The sequence below is a fragment of the Tarenaya hassleriana genome, unplaced genomic scaffold, assembly GCF_000463585.1.
Source record: "Tarenaya hassleriana unplaced genomic scaffold, ASM46358v1 Cleome2, whole genome shotgun sequence".
Taxonomy (NCBI): domain Eukaryota; kingdom Viridiplantae; phylum Streptophyta; class Magnoliopsida; order Brassicales; family Cleomaceae; genus Tarenaya; species Tarenaya hassleriana.
Window position 1 is genome coordinate 8,675,805 of NW_010965372.1, and position 18,813 is coordinate 8,694,617.

General features: G+C 41.1%; 6 protein-coding genes across 7 annotated transcripts; 2 read left to right on the plus strand and 4 right to left on the minus strand.

The window, feature by feature from the left end:
• Positions 1–1,115: 1,115 nt before the first annotated feature.
• On the plus strand, positions 1,116–2,680 carry LOC104813109 (39S ribosomal protein L41-A, mitochondrial-like). Its single transcript, XM_010540630.1, has 4 exons — positions 1,116–1,228; positions 1,333–1,513; positions 2,019–2,083; positions 2,364–2,680. Exons 2-4 carry the CDS (start codon positions 1,369–1,371, stop codon positions 2,430–2,432), a joined length of 279 nt encoding a protein of 92 aa, XP_010538932.1. The 5' UTR covers positions 1,116–1,228; positions 1,333–1,368; the 3' UTR covers positions 2,433–2,680.
• Positions 2,681–3,007: 327 nt separating this feature from the next.
• On the plus strand, positions 3,008–6,451 carry LOC104813110 (thylakoid lumenal 29 kDa protein, chloroplastic). The gene is made up of 11 exons (XM_010540631.2): positions 3,008–3,223; positions 3,436–3,546; positions 3,701–3,785; positions 3,893–3,927; positions 4,151–4,216; positions 4,343–4,383; positions 4,844–4,974; positions 5,053–5,159; positions 5,393–5,530; positions 5,998–6,132; positions 6,217–6,451. The coding sequence occupies exons 1-11, from the start codon at positions 3,137–3,139 to the stop codon at positions 6,325–6,327; spliced, it is 1,047 nt and encodes a 348-aa protein (XP_010538933.1). The 5' UTR covers positions 3,008–3,136; the 3' UTR covers positions 6,328–6,451.
• A 1,140-nt stretch (positions 6,452–7,591) lies between these two features.
• Positions 7,592–10,477, minus strand: LOC104813111 (F-box protein FBW2-like). 2 transcript variants are annotated; one of them, XM_010540633.1, is made up of 4 exons: positions 9,703–10,477; positions 8,964–9,320; positions 8,026–8,660; positions 7,592–7,804 (listed from the first exon to the last, which is right to left on the minus strand). In XM_010540633.1, exons 2-3 carry the CDS (start codon positions 9,272–9,274, stop codon positions 8,030–8,032), a joined length of 942 nt encoding a protein of 313 aa, XP_010538935.1. In that variant the 5' UTR covers positions 9,275–9,320; positions 9,703–10,477; the 3' UTR covers positions 7,592–7,804; positions 8,026–8,029. The 2 variants fall into 2 exon arrangements, with proteins under 2 accessions (XP_010538935.1, XP_010538934.1); XM_010540632.1 differs by lacking the exon at positions 7,592–7,804 and having other exon boundaries at positions 7,860–8,660.
• A 228-nt stretch (positions 10,478–10,705) lies between these two features.
• LOC104813113 (serine/threonine-protein phosphatase 2A activator-like) lies at positions 10,706–13,110 on the minus strand. Its single transcript, XM_010540634.2, has 2 exons — positions 11,904–13,110; positions 10,706–11,148 (listed from the first exon to the last, which is right to left on the minus strand). Exons 1-2 carry the CDS (start codon positions 13,067–13,069, stop codon positions 11,139–11,141), a joined length of 1,176 nt encoding a protein of 391 aa, XP_010538936.1. The 5' UTR covers positions 13,070–13,110; the 3' UTR covers positions 10,706–11,138.
• A 724-nt stretch (positions 13,111–13,834) lies between these two features.
• On the minus strand, positions 13,835–15,055 carry LOC104813114 (protein EXORDIUM-like 1). The gene has a single exon (XM_010540635.1). The coding sequence runs from the start codon at positions 14,965–14,967 to the stop codon at positions 14,035–14,037; it is 933 nt and encodes a 310-aa protein (XP_010538937.1). The 5' UTR covers positions 14,968–15,055; the 3' UTR covers positions 13,835–14,034.
• Positions 15,056–16,715: 1,660 nt separating this feature from the next.
• LOC104813115 (protein EXORDIUM-like) lies at positions 16,716–17,901 on the minus strand. Its single transcript, XM_010540637.2, has one exon. The coding sequence runs from the start codon at positions 17,775–17,777 to the stop codon at positions 16,836–16,838; it is 942 nt and encodes a 313-aa protein (XP_010538939.1). The 5' UTR covers positions 17,778–17,901; the 3' UTR covers positions 16,716–16,835.
• Positions 17,902–18,813: the final 912 nt, after the last annotated feature.

Genomic DNA, 18,813 nt, shown 5'->3' on the forward strand with positions numbered 1-18,813 from the left:
AAACACAATATTCGTATACATTTTTCTAACATATATCACAAAATGATACGTAAGTTTAAAAAATCAAAAGTTTATTTTTCAAAATGATAGACTTAACATATTCGTTGAAATAATAGTTTACAAAACAAAATAGCATGATATTCCTTACAATAAGAATACATGGCGCTTTAAGAATAGACTAGGGGGTTTGGAATTTGACAGAACAAAAACAATTAGGTGTCCAATAGATAAGAATGAGGAGTAGGAGGAGTGATCTGCACATTCTGCGAACACGCCGAAGAAATCCCATCTCAGCCGTACACGTGTACAAGAAACCCTAGAGAGAGGTGAGAGAAGATGTCAGCCGTGGGATGAAGCGGTGCGTATAAAAGTCTTTTAGTTGACCCAAACGACGCGCCGTTTCGGAAAGGATCCAGAGGAGTGGGCGGCGTCCCACCGCTGGCGCCGCGTGGACTTTTCCTCGAAAGAGTTTAGTTTTGTTTTGAATATTAACAAAAATTCCACCTTACCGTTATGATTATGATTACCACGTGGCTCCTCTCTTCTTTTTCCCCACAAACAATAATTGAATATCGAACTAATCAAACACTAATTCACCCAGGAAAATAATATTTTCAATATAAAATTTTTAAAATTCTAAATTGCTATAAAATTGTATTTATAAAAAATTATCGTCGCTTAACAGAGTGAACAATCCGTAGATACGGATCCACGGAATCATAGAATTCAAAATTCAATACAAGATCCGAGAGTCAAATATCCAAAAATGGGATAAATCAAATTTCAATATATCTAAAATTCAAAATTCGAATTCAAATTTAGATTGGATAATTATTCGTGGATATAGAATCATAGAAAAATAATTTTTATACATCTGAGATATTAGAAAGTGACAAAGATACGTAGCAACAATCTAATTATTTTTATGTTTTATTTTTAAAAAAAATTATCTTTTAATGATCTAATTATATTGGATATAAATATATCAATAATTTCATAAAACTAGTATATATATTTTAATAATATCTTTGAATATCTGAAGAAAGAGTTATTGGGACAAGGTGTGGCAACTAAAAGGCCTATTAAAACTTAAATTGGCCTGAAAAATGACGTATCGGGCTTACGAGGGCCCGTCGACAGTGCAATTGGGAAGACGAGACGAAAAACCCTTACCTGGATCTCTGGTTCTCTGATCATTGTTCTGCAGCGAGAGAGAAGACATCTTCCGGTATGGTCGTCCTTCTTCTTTGTTGTTCAAGTAAAAGTGGTCTTCCATTCGATTTCTTTGGTGCTTAATTGCGATTTTGACTGATTTTACGAAATTCTGGGCAGATCGATCGGCTCGAGTGAGGAACGAGGGAGCCGAAGATGCCGCTAGGGTTGATGTTGGGGATCGGAAGAACTTTTCGAAGGAAGCGGACGTCTTCTCTGGATATTCTCTCGTCGAAACGAGCACCGAGGGACTACTACAAGGGGAAGAACTGCAAGCCCACTGGTTTCCACACCAGAAAAGGTTCACATTTCCTGTTAATTTTTGTGATTGTTCTTCGTGTGGAATGATTTTGGTATATGCACAAACGCGATACCTTTTTAATCTCATTGTTTCTTCAGCTATAATCTTATGCAGTTTCACTTAAGTTGCATCATGTAAGCCTGCTTTGATCAAATGTTTTGTTCCTCTGGAAGTGGACAAGTTGCCCTAGTGTTTTTTTCTGCAAGCAATTGTGCTTCTTGGCCATTCCTTTGATACTGTATTCTGGAAAGAAGTAGTGGATGATGCCCATGTTTTTGAATTAGAGTTCTGTGCTGCTACCCCGATCCGGATTGGCTTAAGGTGATGCCGAATTCTGGATTTCTAGTCGAGGAACTATGTGACTGAGATTACGAATGCCTGAGGTGGACGAATGAAATGTATTGAGCTGTTCATTTGGTCGTGACGGCACTTATCTCCCTGAAATCATAGATATACTGCAATCCTTCTGTCCCTCTGCGCTAATGGAAAACATGTTTTGCTGCAGGAGGATATGTTATCCAGCCAGAGAAATTGCCAAACTATGTGGTACCTGATTTGACAGACTTCAAGGTGTGTATACATATTACAGTCTTTTGTCCAACTTTTTTTTAGTGTTAAAGAAATAGCAGAGTGAGCACATTAGTTAAAACATTTGGACAATCCCATGAGAAACCCAGTTGTAGTGTAATGTCTCACATGAACCGGTGTCTTTTGTATTCTTACAGGTTAGAACCCACCTTATATCTGTGATTGGATCGATATCAGAAAGTGTGCAGTTCGATATTCTTTCGTATGTTCTGTTTCTATCTCAGTTTTGCCTACGCTTTTCTATCTCCTTTTGTCTTTTCAGCTGAAACCGTATGTTTCTCAAGTCGCACGAGAAATCAAAACAGCCGAGTCCACTGAAACTTCCAAGTAAAACAACGGCGAGGAAAAGAACACGAAGATGCAGAAGGCAGGGAAGAGCACGTTACAGTCGTGTTCTTCCTGTGCAGTTTCTTGTTACAGTTGGAGGTATTTCTGTTCTAAAACTCTTATGTAGCCGCTGACAAATTTGATTTGTCAATTGCAATCGTCGAAATCCCGGAAAGGGTTTCTATTCATTCCTTCTGTCCCTACTCCTGAATTTGGTCGAATGGTTCTTGAAAATTATGGCTGTTTTTCTTGTGCTTTGTTTCGGGGTCGGATCCTTACTCGGCCTTAACCCTAATCCTTTTACTCATCTTGGCCGTAGTTCGCGGTCCCTTCACCATCTCGAAGCATCAATGTCTGCATTTTCTCTTCTTCTCATGTCTTCAACCCACGCGCTCTTGCTTGTGCACTTGACTTATTTAGGCCCAATAAAGGTTTTGTGGGCTTTCGGTCGATGCTATTGGGCCTTATTTTACTTTCCACATTTTTTTAAAAATTTTTGTTGAATTATCCACGTCATCAGAATCTCGTATTATTAGCGTTTACTAAAGAAAAAAAAACCCGCGAAATCTACATGACCCATATGATTGGAAACATTCGGATAACACAGAATCGGCAACTACCCTTCACGCGATCCACACAGAAGCTCTCTCTCTCTCTCTCTCTCTCTCTCTCTCTCTCTCTCTGTTACTGTAACAAAATCTGGGGGCAATGGGAGTTTCGTTCCTCGCCACAGTTCCTTCTTCTGTCAATGTAAACAATCCTCCACGTCTCATTCATACTTCTCCCCATCGCGCTGTAAGTGTATATAATCTCTATACATACGCATATAGTTTCTTCACTAGTACGTATGCATTGCATTGTTTTTCGCCGTAAAACATGCCCTACTTCTGGTACCCAGAAGCTTCCTATTTCGTGACATTTTATGCTATTGTTTTAACGATTCATACAATAAAGACTAATGGGTCTTTGTTTTTTGCTCTTGATTCTGGGAATGACATGATCATCAGGGTGTGAATGTTATACGATGCAGTAAGATCGGTGCCGACGATGTTCCTGGAGATAGTTTCGTCTTCCACCGGAGGGAAGCTCTCAAATTCGCCGGCACCGCCGTTGGAATGGTAACAGAACAGATTCCCCTTGTCGGCCATGAATTCCGATTTGAGGGGTTTCTGCTTAAAAGTTGCAAACCCTTTTCCAAAATGCTGACGAGTTTTGCTTAGAGGATTAGAGTCCGCTCCGTTTCTGTAATGTGATGACGAGCTCTATTGTTAGGAATTAATAGGAGGCTTCACCAATTTCGTGGGTAATGCAAATGCTGCAGATTTGATTCAGCGAAGACAGCGTTCGGAGCTCCAATGTAAGTTTATGAACTGATGTGATGTAACTGAGTTGTAAGTCATGACATTTGAAAGAAAAAAAAACCTAATTCCTGACTGTTTTTTCTTTTCTCCATGTTTTGTGCAGCAAAGATCAAGGAAACATTTTCAACTTCCCTAAAGGTAAGTTTGACTTGTAGAAGAATTTACTGAGAAATGGAAATTGCTTCCGTACTGTCCTTTTTTTTTGCTATCATTTTGCACGTATTTGATCCCATACTCGTGATTTTTCAGTTGTGGTAGTGTTTATCCTTGTTTCAGTTCTGGCCAGTGAAGTATCTTCCAGGCCTAACTGCACCATATATGCTTAGGTGATTGTTTGGTTATTCTGGGTATTGATTTTTAGGGTAAACCGGAGCTTGTACCTGCAGTGCTAACATTGGCCCTGAACGATGCCATGACGTATGATAAGGTCGGGTTGATTCCTCTACGATTTGGACACGACATGTTAATGGATAACCTAGTTCCTTTTTAAGGTTGTCTGGTGTTGCAGATCCCCAGCTTAAACTGATACTCTTTCTGTTAGCTTCTTTTGTAGGCCACAAAATCAGGGGGTCCCAACGGATCCATACGGTTAAGGTACTCGTTGCTCTCATCGTGTTTTCTCGTATAGAAAGAAGAAACTCATCGTGAAATCTAATCCGCTTGGGCTGGTTTGGTGGCAAATCATGTTTAGGATTTCATTCTCATCGGTTGTTGATGTGATTCATTGGGACAGAAGGCCGAGGTTTGCCATGATCCTTGGAAAAGTGGAAACACTTTTCAAGAATCTCGTGAATCAGTCGGAAGCCTAAACACGTAGTTTCCTCCGAACGTAGACAAGTCCGGTTTATAACCTGGTGAATTCTGCTGGATAAATCTCCAAATAAGATTTAGCCTAAGATCAAACAAACCAGTCTCTATAGTTCTAGGTGTTTAGTAGTCTTTTGTACGGTATCGAATTAGTTAAGATTGATTACTAGGAATCCATGTAAAAACCGAGATTAGTATCTCACCCGGGATAGTCTTGATCTTCATTCGTTTTTTTCGTTTTACGAAGCTCGGAGCTAAGCAGACCAGAGAACCAAGGGCTTTCTGCTGCCATGAGCCTGATAGAGGAGGCAAAGAAAGAGATAGACTCGTTTTCGAAGGGGGGACCTGTTTCCTATTCAGACCTCATCCAGTCTGCAGGTTTATATACACATCATATTCTGTCAATGAAAATTGAGTGTTGTGGACGTTAAATCCTTCTCGGTCTTAACTGTTTAGCACAAGCTGCAATCAAGTCTACATTTCTAGCGTCGGCTATCAGAAAATGCGGTGGAAATGAAGAAAAAGGGAACATACTATACACGGCATATGGTTCAACTGGCCAGGTACATTGTGTATTCTAACAATATTCTCAAATGAGTTGTGTTTTCTTCAAAGTAGTAGTTGTGTCCTCAGTACTGTCACTAGTACTTTGTTTTTCTATTTTGGCATAGGAAACTGTTTTTGTGTTCATGATCTTGTTATCTTTGAGTTGGAAGGCTTTTTTATCTTTCTTTGTTAACGTTTTGTTCTGATTTCAATTAGAGATTTGAGGATTGTGTGTGGTGTGAATCTGCAGTGGGGTTTGTTTGATAGGCAACTCGGAAGGAGTGATGCGACGGAGCCAGATCCTGAAGGCAGGATCCCGCAATGGGACAAAGCATCTGTTCAAGAAATGAAAGACAAGTTCGTCTCCGTTGGATTAGGCCCTCGCCAGGTAAATCTCTATGGTTTTGGATAGCAATTAGGGACGGGTGGGAACCTGGAATTTCGAGTACCTGATCCGATCCTTGAGTCGGGTTTTCTGAAATTTCGGGTTACATATCCTCTCTCTCTTTTCTCGCCCTGTCCTCCTCAGTTCTCCGTCCACCCTCTCTTTCCTTGCCCCACCTCAGCCTCTCGCCCTCGCCGTCCGAATACCTGAACATTTGGAACACTCCATTGGTAACCAAAACTCGGGTACCGACTCTCACAATATCGATCGAGATCAGGTAGCTGGACCAAGAAACTCAAGCCTTTGAGACCGAAGTCGGTTACACGAGAAAACTCGGATATCCAATCTCTGCTCAGACCTAACAAACAAAATACATTGTCCTGTTATCATGAGATATGAACTCAGCTTTAGATAAGGGTGTTGTCTGTCAGTTACAAAGTGTGACCATAACTGTTCTTCTTATTGTCTAGTTAGCTGTGATGTCTGCATTCTTGGGTCCGGATCAAGCCGCGACGGAATCTCTGTTAGCAACCGATCCACAGGTCGCTCCGTGGGTTCAGAAGTACCAACGAAGCCGCGAAACCGTCTCCCAGACGGACTACGAGGTTTTTTCTCCACTTGTTCTTTCTGTCTTAACAACCTGTGCTATCAAGACTCCTTTCAGAGTTCAGAGCTTCTGCCTTTCACAGGTCGATCTGATCACGGCACTGACGAAGCTAAGCTCTCTCGGACAGAAAATCAATTACGAGGCGTATTCGTATCCCGTCGAGCGTGTCGACTTCAGGAAACTCAAGCTTTGAATCCTTACGTTTCATCACGCGGAAGAACGAATCCCATCTCTTCCATGTTATGTTCGGCTACAAATGTAAAGTATATTCGTCACCTGAGGAAATGATAAACCATCGAGAAGATCTACTGCTCAAATATCTTCAAGAAAAAATCCGAATGTTTAAAAGATGAACTTAAGTAACACTTAAAAAAGTGGTTTAATGATAATTAATCTACGACACGTGGCGCCCACACGCCTGCCCTGTACATCATGAAGACAAAAGATCCAAAGACATGTCAGTGTTCCACTATGTGGACCCACCTAACCAATGTACCACTTAAGACCCGCAAACGGAGCGGTTGCGATTCTCGGTGGTTGCGGACGATTGAAAAACTGACTGGTTGAATCGCAACCAACCGCAACCGCAACCAAACTTGTGTTTTCTAATCGCAGTTTCTAACTTGCGTTTTGGTAGCGGTTTCCGGCGTTTTGACAAAAAAACTAAAATATTTTTATTAGAAATTATATAAAACATTAATATATATATTGGTGATGATTTTGTTTAGTGTTATGATTTGATATTATTTTTTAGTATTATATTTTAATAAAAAAATACAATAGTATAATTTTTAGGTTTAATAATGATTATTTTTAATAATTTTTATAATAAAATTATTTTTTTATTTAAAAATAAATTAAATTGATAATATTTATATTTTAAATTTATTATTTAATTATTATAAATTTAGTAAATAATTTTTATCAAATGATACAAAAAATTTAATTAAAACTATTATAAAAAAAAATTTTAAATAATATTTTTTTTTACAATTTATATCAAAACGCAACCGCAACCGTATTATCGCTACGAATAGCAACTTTTCAACCAGTCAGTACTAATCATTTATAATCGCTATCAAACGTTCTGAAAACGCTGACAACCGCAACCGTAACCGCTGCGGTACAACCAGTCGAACCCAAAGAGTACGGTAACATACATACATTCACCAGAGACCAAACTTTCCAGCCATATTGTCTTACATTACCATTATGGAACTGACATGAAATCAAACCCAATCTGATTGCTTATTGTTAGTAATGGAAATAATAAGATAAGGGTCTGTCCACACATTGTTTAACGTTACATTTACGTAGTTGTATACTTAATTCGAACATGCCAACCTTATCTTATAACTTGAACCATATGTAGAGAAGTATACATGCATGCCATTCACACATCACCACATCATATGGTGTTGATAGATTACTAGTCTATGCATATGTACACCTCCAGATGAAGACAACTGAATTGGAATCTAAATAAAGAAAGGAATCCAAGACATGAGGCGTCATTTCAAATCAATGGGAAGACGCAAACAGCACCAACAATGGCAGCCAAGTTTAAAACATCTCTCTCTCTCTCTCTCTCTCTCTATATATATATATATATATATATGACATCAGGCAGGCCCCCTTCAACTTTGAACACATTAGGAATTCCCATGAATCTGCAGAAAGAAGCTGCGATCTTGGAAAGGCATATACATGCTTATAGGCCAAAGATCATAATATGTGATAAGATTAGAATTTAAAACATGTAAGGTATTTACCATGTAACTTCAGCTTATATTCAAGCACAACCATAGATCATGACACAATAAGAGAGTGTAAATACTAGAGAAAGCAGCCTTAGGCAAACGACTAGCAATAGACAGAGCTCAAACAAGACCTGGTCATGGAGATTGCGGCCAGAGGTCGGGCTCGAAGTCCGTGTTTAATCCCGCGTAAAACCCGTCATCCCATCCGAAATCAAACTCGTCTTCGTAAAACTCACCCATTTCGCCGTCAAGAAACTCCCAAGCCAAGTATTCAGACTCGTCTGAATCCGAGCAGACCTCCATATCTTTCATAATCTCATAAAACCCCATCACGCTGGGACCAAACACCTTCAGATCTGGAAACTTTTCCTCGAAGAACTTGCTGTCAAGTTGCACGTCCCAACAGCCTCTTAGTTCCAAGAACTCGAGGCAAGGGCAGCTGGACAGAATCTTGAGTACTCCTTCCGTGCTGACTCGGAGGTATGCGATTTCTAGGCGCCTGAGCTTTGGCATCGAGCTGGCAATTGCATAAGCTTCATCATCGTGAGAGCTGACACTTGCTAGGACGTCTAACGGGTGCATGTTTCTGCAGAACTCTACAAGAGATTTACAGTGTTTTCCAATGGCTTCTATCGCCCGGGAACCTAGTTTGCAGCAGTAACTCAAGTCCAAGAAAGTGAGAGCTGAAAGCTTTTCGGCTACCTCTTCCACGATCAAATCGCTCAGATCACTTCTTGGTACCCTCAAGATTTTAAGTGAACAAGCACTAACAAAAAACAGACAGGAAAACATCAGACACATCAAAAACCAAGAACGAACCTACAGCTTCGACACAGTTCCTCAGTCTTACCATAATGCATCTTATGAGATTAGAAACCTCTTGAAAGAAATAGCCGCTCAAACAAGAACCCTATAACCTGAACCGGATGAACCTAAAACCGATTGAAGCTTCTTGACTCAAGCCACATAAAACTATGAACTTTAAACTTTTGCTCAAGATTACATATCAGATACCGTTCATCACACAAGGAACTCGAGAAACATGAATCGAATGAATCATTAAACTTACTGCTGTGCAATGAAGGAGAAGATGGAGTCGTTTTGGAGGCCAGTGACTGCGAGCTTGCGGAAAGAACCAGAGCTCCGAGTGATCAACATTTGAAGCATTCGATCGAGGAGATGGGGCTCGTGGCAGCGATTACTCCAGAGCTCAATGTCAATCTCTTGCCAGCAATAAGGTCCTGTCACTGCTCGGTTCCATGCTTTGCAAACCCTTGGGACAACAGTGAGAACCTCTTCAAGGGGCAAGTGCCCAAAGATTAAGCCAAGGGCATCTGGGATTAACTCGTCCCAGTGTCGGAACTCTGTTTCGTCTCCCATACAGTGAGAGAGAGAGAGAGAGAGAGAGAGAGAGAGACAGAGAGATCTGTTTCACACGATCAAAGCAGAAAATGAATGATTAGTAGAGATGATTCGGCATAAAAGAGTCCAAGTAACAGAAAGGCTGAAGGTTTATCATCAAGGGAATGCAATGGGGAACCCAACAACAAGAACCAAAATCTGAGAAAATATCATTTCTTCATAAAAAAACTCAAAGATCAAACAAACCCAGATGAGCAAGCATGCTCAAGAAAGGGTGGAGAAAACCACGGAACGGTAAGCCAAAATCGAAACAGCAGTAAGGACAAACGAGCTTATACGCATGGAAACAACAACAGCAACACGGCAAAACTGAAACAAAGATTCCTTGTAAAAGTTCAACGATGAAGAAGAAGAAAACAACAAAGACAAGACAGTGCTAATGCTACCTTCTTTGCTCAACAGCCTCCCGCTGGGATAGGGCCAGAAAAAGTAGATCTGAAAAGATCCAGAAAGAAAACCTCGAAATCAGAGGGTTTTAAGTTAAACCCAGTGGAAACACAAGTATTGGAAGGAAGACACTTTAACCCGGAAACCAAAAACAAATAATAGCAACACAAGATTAAAAAAAAAAAAGAATTCTTTTTCCCTCTGCAAATCTCTATTGCCAGAAGCTTTCTTCTCTGAGTCGAGGATTCCCAGGAGGGTCACCGTTTTATCCGCCAACAAAACCTGGGTAAATGAAGGAACGAGACACAGAGAGACACACACAGAGAGAGAGAGAGAGAGAGAGAGAGAGAGAGAGAGAGATGGGAATAGAGCAATCCCCCACCAAGCCACACACACAAGCATCAGTTACAAACCCAATTTCCTAAAAATCTTAAGGCTCTTATCATTCACACATACAGAAATATAACAAGAATTCCAATAAATTACCCCCCAATTGAAGAAGGACTAGAAACAGGTTTCCCCTATTTTAATGCATGCCAAAAAGAGTAAAAGAAAAAAGAAAAAAAAAGGGCTTTCCATTTACACGATCCCGTATCCCATATGACCCAACCCTGAACAAAAACGAAAGACCTTTTCCTTTGGGAATGGGTACCGCGGAAAACGGGTATAAAGACTGCGACTGTGGAGAAATTGTACTGAGTGAGCGGGGAGATTACCGACACGTGGCGGTGAGTTCCTGACAGGTGATATTTAAATTGAATGGGGCCCACGAAATGTCGACTGTCCCAACCGAATCTTCTGCCTGATAAAGAAGCTTCAGAGGAGAACGAGACGCTACCAAATTTACATGCACTGAAAAGCGTACGATGGGGCACCAAATGAATCAGCGTCCCATGGTTCATATGTTGTTCGAATAAAAAATTAATATGATATGGCCCCGAATGATAACGACCGTGCTTACCAATTACGGCTGGTAGAAAATCTTTGACGGTTACATATATGTAAGATTCAAACTTAACCGAATTTCCGACAACGCTTGTAACTTCACCAAGCGCAGAAAACAAAACAAATCCGACAAAAGCCACCGCGTTGTCACCAACCACTGCCGCTGAAAAAACCCGAAACGCAGCGGTCAATATGAAAACGCTGCTGCGAAACCCGAACCGCTAATTCTCTAAGAGGAAGAGGAAAGCATCGAAGACCAATTCAAAGTTGCCAAACAAAAGGGCTAAGTGGCAAGTACATTAAACATAACACAGTAAAAAAAGCCCTAGTATCTCATTGCAGCACCAAGAATCCGACCTACTCAAAACTCAGATGACTCGATATGGTCCAGAGCAGTGCCATTCTTGGTATATCCCTTTCAGTCAAAACCCGAGCAAGTAACCAGAGGGGAAAAATGTAGCCCGGCCTCGGGAATTTCGGTGGTGCTAGATCACTCTTCCCTGAAAATGAAGATTTGAATAATTATGTGAAGCCCTGAGGAATGAAGCATCATTAGTCTTTCAAGCATAGAACCAATTTATATGATACTCTGTAAAACTAGATATGTTGGTTAACAGTAGCGATCATCAGATTTGCTTGTCTCAGCCTAGATTTACAGTCATCAAGAAAGCGTTACCCGTGGTATCATGATGTAGCAGATTAACAGAACGGGAAGCAAATGGTTAGAGGGACACTTACAGAACGATATCTAAGGGTATCAGGTAAACTTCATTTAAGTTCAAGGGAAGAACAAGTTCAATGTCTGGAAAATTTCTGCGCTACTCAGCCTGTTGTTTCGCTCAGATTACTGCATGCTGGTGAGCTACTTATCTTGAATCTAAATCACCAGGAGCAGTCGATAAACCACAAAAATGAAGGGCCATGCTAACCAATCCTGTGGGCTATGCAGTTCAGTCCATGATCCATTGCAGCCTTTCAAGTATTTTCGTCTAATAAGATAATCAGCACAATCGATTCAAAAGCGAGAGCTAGAGATCCTAAATCATCTATGACGTCAGTATATTCTTGGGGTTTCGCTGAAAATGATCACTCATAAGAAGAGCTAAACTTAGAGATAAAATCCCACATGAAGACAAATCAAATTCAGCCCACAAGACAAATCAAACTTAGAGATAATCTAGCTAATATGATCAGCTACAATCACACTGAAGAAATGAGAAGCTACAGTTTCCAACAGGAGAGAGTAGAATCGTACCATTTGATGAGCCAGCCGAAGAGAAAATGCTGCATAATGGGGACCTTTTCGAGAACCTCGGCTTTGTACATCTTGAGCAATCCACTGTTCACCTTCTTCCAGTTCGGCACGCCGCTGATATCGTCCAACAACGGCGAGTGCTCAGCGAACAACCCCTTCTTTACCTTCTTCACAAAGGCAATGCCAGCCAGATACATGTATTCATTCGAGAAATTCTCCAGAATGTCATCGTTATGGATTGATTTCGGCTTCATATACTTGTGATCAATCAATTGGGAGCTCCCGAATATGAAGGGCAAGAAGTGGTAATCATCAAGCCCCCATACTCCGTGCGATCCAGCAGGTTCTAAGCTGTAAACCATCTGCAATTTCCGCATCAATTCCAGGTACTTGACGAAAACCCTAGCCACCACAGCATGATAATCCTCTTCTTTGATGATCCCCATCCTCGCCAAGCAATACAACCACGCCGCGAAATTCGTCTCATGCCCAGTTCCGTAATCGATCCTGCTCGCGTTCCCGAAGCTATCGGCGAAGTACGGAACGATCTCGATTGTCGATCCTTTGAACTCTTCAGGGAGAAACCCAAGCATCAGTGACTCACCCTTCTCTTCGAGCCGCTCGTGCCATGTGCGATACGAGACGTTTCCGTATCGCGATGACTGTTGAGCCGGAGGAATCTCGTCGATCCACTGCATCGTGGTCTCTAGGATGGAGACGATAGTGGCGACGGTCCGGGACACGTGGCACGGATCCGATATCTTGTGGCCACGGATCGATTCCGACAGAGCAACAACGAACCCTAGGAAGTTCTTACCGGAAGTGGATTCATGGAAGCGTCGGATATCGTCTGGTGAGTGAATCCTCTTCACGGGACACTCGAAGTTATACGGCAGTGAGACGCCCGAAACTTTCTCAGCGTGAGGAACCGGAGCAAGGATAATCGCCTGGGAATTGTTCGGCGGGAGATTAATCGCCGGAGCCCGGATCGGCCGGTAAACCGGCGGTGGCGACATATCCGGCCATGATGTCGGCGGTTGCGGCGCGTCAGCAGTTGGTCCGCCGCAGTTAACACAGCATCCGATTGGAGGAGAGACGAAGGTCACCGGCGACGGATCGTCGGAGGAAGATTTCTCCGGCGTGTGCTGACCCTTCGGCGGTTCCATTCCGTAGTTACAGAGGTACAAGTCGAAGAACACCGAATTTCAGGGGAATTGGAAATAAATATTGATCAGTCGTTAGCCTACGTGGCAATTTGTACACCGTCGATTCTCAGCTCGAAAGGTATATCGACACATGACATGAATTTAATACAAACCAGGCCGACTTTCCTCCCATGCGATTGCGGTTCATTTTCTTTCTGTCCCAATACCCGAACCGAAATTAAGATTTATTTGAATTTAAAAATAAATACTATTAAATCCGAAATCGAACGAAGAAAAATAACGAAATGCGCAGTTATTCACCCAAATTAAGTATTTTTACTTAAAGGGATATATGCCTTTAATAGTAATTTTATATTAGGTCATTCAGCCAAAGGCCCAAATGTGATATATAAATAAGTTTTAGGCTTATTAGGCCCAACCCACTAAAGCCCAAATGTATACATTAAATTTGAATTAGGACAAATAACAAATGTAAGTGAAAATTAAAATGAATATATATATATATATATCGAATAACCTTTAATTAAAGAAAATACCAATTGATTTTAGAAAAGTAGTTAAGGAAATGATTGCGTGTGCTTCCATAATCAATAACACTTGAACTCTTTTTATTGTTATTAAGTGATGTTGGTTTTAGTAATCAATGTACCATTATCCCCCAAAAAAAAAAAGCAAAGTTAAAAACATGATTTCAATTAAAGTTATTGATTGATCATTACATATTTTTAATTTCTTGAAAATTTTCATAACCATTTTCCCAAATAATTATAATAAAAAAATACTTTGTTTTGTGTTTTGTAGGCCAAACAGGATTTTAAACAAATTTTTTATTACTAAACTATGGAACAAAAAGAATAACCAATAAAAGAATATAGATATATATCTCTCTCCCACTCTTCACGATTCAAGTTTATGGTAATAATGTAGAAAGAAAAACTTCAGCTCTGCAAAATGTCCCATCTCCCTCAGACCAGAGTAGAACAAGTAGATGTTTCCGGGTCAAACAGAGCCGGGAGCAAGAACTTCCTGCCGTTTGCACCGTGAGCATTGAAACTGCCTCCCGTCTCTGAATCGACCAGCAAGCTCCCCGCGTAACCAGGATAAGCCCCTCTTCCGTACACTCCCGGACAAGCCGACGCCGCCTCAAGCGGCGCCGTTTTAGGGCCCTGAAAGTACCCATCTCCGAACGGGTTCGTGGCGGTTCCAGCCAAAAGGCTAGCCAGATTGATGATCACTCCGTCGATGCCCACGTCATTGTTCGGCGCAACCAGCGGCGGGTTCTGTGGTCCGTACACCGGCGCATGGAACGGCCACGCGCACTGACCCGGGCATTGAGTCTCCGAGTTCCCGACCCAGATGTACGCGAACTTTGACCTCCTTGAAGACGTACCCGACCCGTGCGACCCGCACCGGTTGACACAGAAACCGGTGACCGCCACGTCAGCTGCGGTTAAGACGACGTTGACCGCGTAGTTCTGACCGCCCTTCCCTGCCAAGGCCTTGATGTGTTTCTCCGAGAGTGACTTCCCCATGGAATATTCCTCGTCAAGGATCTGTTTTCCGAGGGAGAGGGAGAGGAGTCGGCTCTTGCTGACGTGGTAGTAATTCTCCACTGTCTTCCACCACGTGGCAACAGATGGTTGGACCGTCATCTTCGTCCGGTGAGAAGCAAGCGACGCTATAAAGTCCGTGATGATGGCTCGCTGCGACGGCCTGAACTTGCCGTACCAGATGAGGTTGACGGAGACATCTCCGGTGAGAAGAGCTCCTTTGTGATACCGAAACGACAGCGTTTCGTCCGAATCCGACACTACTGTCCTTGCGTCCAAACACTGGAACACAAGACCGAACAAGAAGAACAAGAACCCGATCTTGAAACCCAACAAAAAAGACCCCATTTTTCAGACTTAAAACCAATAAAACAGAGAAACCCAGATGCAAAGGAAAAACCCTAGAAGCTGATGATGATGAAGAAGAAGAAGAAGACTCGAGTTGTTGAGATGTGTCTGAGACTGTGAGTTCAAAGAGATATATATAGTGGAGGAAGGGAAGGGTAAAATGGGAATTAAATGGATGCTGACCATCGGATGCCAGCGTGGCAATAGCGCGTTGGATGAAAAGGTTAAAAAGAAAACAGGGGCAAGACAGCTAAGGTAGGAAAGAGGACAAAAGACAAAACCCAAAACAGGGGATGAGTGCAAAAAAGTCAGTGAGGTTCGGTCGGTCCATTTATTTAAATTTAAATTCTAAAATTGTTATATAACTGAATTATATTTATTATTGGAGCAGATGAAATTAGATTACAGCTGGTGGTGGATGTGGAAGTGCCGAATTTATGCGGCCAAGGGTATGAATTTCATGCCAATATTAGCATTATGATAACAAAATTTTCCAATTATGGGTTTTCTCGATTGAAAATTTGAAACATCAGTGACTGACAATAAAACAATTCTTTGCCACATAATATACGTTTATATATATTGGACAGATATGCATACACTGGTATATTTAACATTGGTGATAATGTTCGGATAAAAATAAAGCTTTCTAAGCATTAAACTTTTCCAACTCCAATCCATCCAATGTTTTTTCTTTCTCCAAATACAATACTTTACACTACGACTATTCTATTTATTAATCATAATTATTACTACCACTATTATTATCAATGTCATACCATGTGAAGGTGAATTATTATTTATTTATTTTTTTTAGAAATGAAAAAACATTCCACGATAAGCGTGTGAAAAGGAAACCGTCCCTAGTGCCGACCGCCATGACGTTGCTTACATTGCGATCAAATCTATGCACCCATTCAAGGGAACGTGTTTCTCACGTGACCAGCTCCAGTCTCGAGCCAATCCACCCACATCTCTTGTGAGCTCCAATTAAATAAAAAGAAAAAATGCACCATTTTTTATATATTTTTTGTTAATTTCTAGGACCAATCTGGCTTTTGGTCCTTAGGATTCGGACACTTCGCAATTCGCATATATGTATATTATAATCTGTTCATGTTTATCCATTTCTTAGACCCATATTCGTTCTTTTTATTCTCAACGGGTAAATATTTTCCGTCTTCATTAGATTTTTTTATTTAATTCTTGTCATAAAAAATTATATCTTCGTTGATAGTATTCCACATTAATTTCAAGTTAATTCAAATTTAATTTCGATTTATATTTTCACTAATGAAGTCATCTTATTTTGAGTTTTATATTTTATATTTAATTTTTATTTATAAATCGTATTTAACAATTTTTAACTGGATTGGATTGGGTAACATTGTAACAATTACAATAGGGACACAGACACTATTCGGCTCTTTTCGGCTTACTTTTTTAAATTTCGAATCAAAATGTTTAACCTATTTACTCTTACTCGTTATTTAAATTAACATTTAAAAGATCTTTTTTTTATTTATTTGCAGGACCTTGTGCGTAGCTTGTATCTGGAATTTTGTATGCATGATATGTCAATGACTCTAATTTTTAGCTATGGAATATTGTATCTTAATAAACGCTTACTAACATAAAATCGGAATTTCCCATCAATCGGAAACTAAATGTGCGCAGTTTCACTGAATTAAAAGTGCAATTGCGTATGTTCCCACTTATGTAATTGCTAATTATTAACATTTTCTAACGATTTTAAAAATGAAAATATTATTAACGAATCAAAGAATTACACATTACACTGATTATTTCTACCGTAGACTGTTACATTAAGGTTTTTTTTTTTAAATTTATTTGCCTATTTCTCCATCTTAGACCAGAGTAGAACAACCGGACGTCGTTGGGTCATACAGCGCTGGGAGCAGGAACTTCCTGCCGTTTGCACCGTGAGCATTGAAACTGCCTCCCGTTTCTGAATCCACCAGCAAGTTACCGGCGTAACCAGGGTAGGCCCCTTTTCCGTACACTCCCGGACAAGCAGACGCCGCCTCAAGCGGTGCCGTTTTGGGGCCCTGAAAGTACCCATCTCCGAACGGGTTCGTGGCGGTTCCCGCCAAAAGGCTGGCCAGATTGATCACCACCCCGTCGAGGCCTACGTCGTTGTTCGGCGCAACCAACGGCGGGTTCTGGGGACCGTACACCGGAGCGTGGAACGGCCACGCGCACTGACCCGGGCACTGAGTCTCCGAGTTACCGACCCAGATGTACGCGAACTTGGAGCTCCGTCTGCCTTTCACGGGTCGACCCAAAGCCGATCCGTGGGACCCGCATTTGCTCATACAGAAGCCTTGGACCGCCACGTCAGCGGAGGTCAAAACGACATTGACCGCATTGTGTTGGTCGCCTCTGTAGGCGAGCTCGAGGATCTGTTTCTCGGACAGCGACTTCCCCAGAGAGCAGCTCTCGTCGAGGATCTGTCTTCCCAGTGACAGAGACAACGACGGAAACGGGTTCTTCCTGCCGCCGGCGAGTCTGTAGTAGCTCTCGGTTGTCTTCCACCACGTGGCGACAGATGGTTGGCCAGTTTTGGCGGGAGAATGCGAGAGGGAAGTGATGAAATCGGAGACGATGGCTTTCTGAGAAGGCTTGAACTTTCCGTACCATATGAGGTTAACGGAGATCTTGCCGGAGAGAAGAGAGCCTTTGTGGTATTTCAGAAACTGGAACTGCTCCGCCTCTTCCAGTCTGCGACCAGAGACAGAGATTTGGAACAGAGACAGGAACAAAATGAGCTTAACAAGGAAAGATTCCATCTTTTCTCTGAAAAACTTTGATCTTTCAAGAAAAAAAAAATAATTTTTTTTTCAAGAGGGCTGAGAGAGAAGAAGCTGAGGAAGCTTGCTTGATGATGTGTTTTGGTTTTGGATATTGGTGTGGGATAAGAATGTGATGGGGGCATATATATATATGCACACACGCCTTTGAAGTGGATTACTTTATATTATTGCCACCTGCGAATAAAATCGAAATATAATATTTATTAAAAAAATATATAATCACAATAATAGACTTTAACTTTAAAGAGGAAAGAGGAAGGTAAAAGGGTCATGGGATTTGGCAACGGACTAGTTGTACCTTTGCGTGCCAGCTACTGAACCGTGTCTTCAATTCACATATGGTGTTGCGTTCGGCATTAATCAAATGAATTTGTTTGTGTAACATTTAACCTATACTTTTTTTTTATGAAAAAACATGTAACATATAATTTGTTTGTATTATATTCGCATTACCATTTTTGTTTACATAACTTTAAAATTGGATGGCAAACTTCAAAAAAACTGTTGGGAATTTTAAAAATACAATAAAATTATGAAAAAGAAAAAGAGAGGAATCAAATTTTGACCGTACTATGATAAAAAAGGAGAGTGTTTGTACAGCCTAGATACAGCCTTATAGGATTGGCCGGTGAGCACTGAAAAGACAGAAATACCCTTGCGTAGGCATGTTTGCAGGTATGGGCAATTTCGGAGAATGCGAGGGAGAGAGACGTTGAGGTAGGACAGGCTGGTATATTTTTTTATAAATTTTTGAAAAAATAATTAAATATGTGGAGGCAAGTGGGAAGTAGTTTCCAGCTGGCAGATAGCTATTGGGCGAGGCAGTATCCAAGGTGAGTCACGGCACGTGATCCTCCCACGCGCCTACTCGCGAAGCTCGTGAAGCTTGCGCGGTAGTAGTACTACATTAGCTGGAGCAGAGCTTGCTCACCGTGTTGGTCGAAGCGACGTCGTTTCTCATTATCTCCCTTTATAAAGTATTTTGTTTTTTCATTTTTTTTTTCTCTTTAAA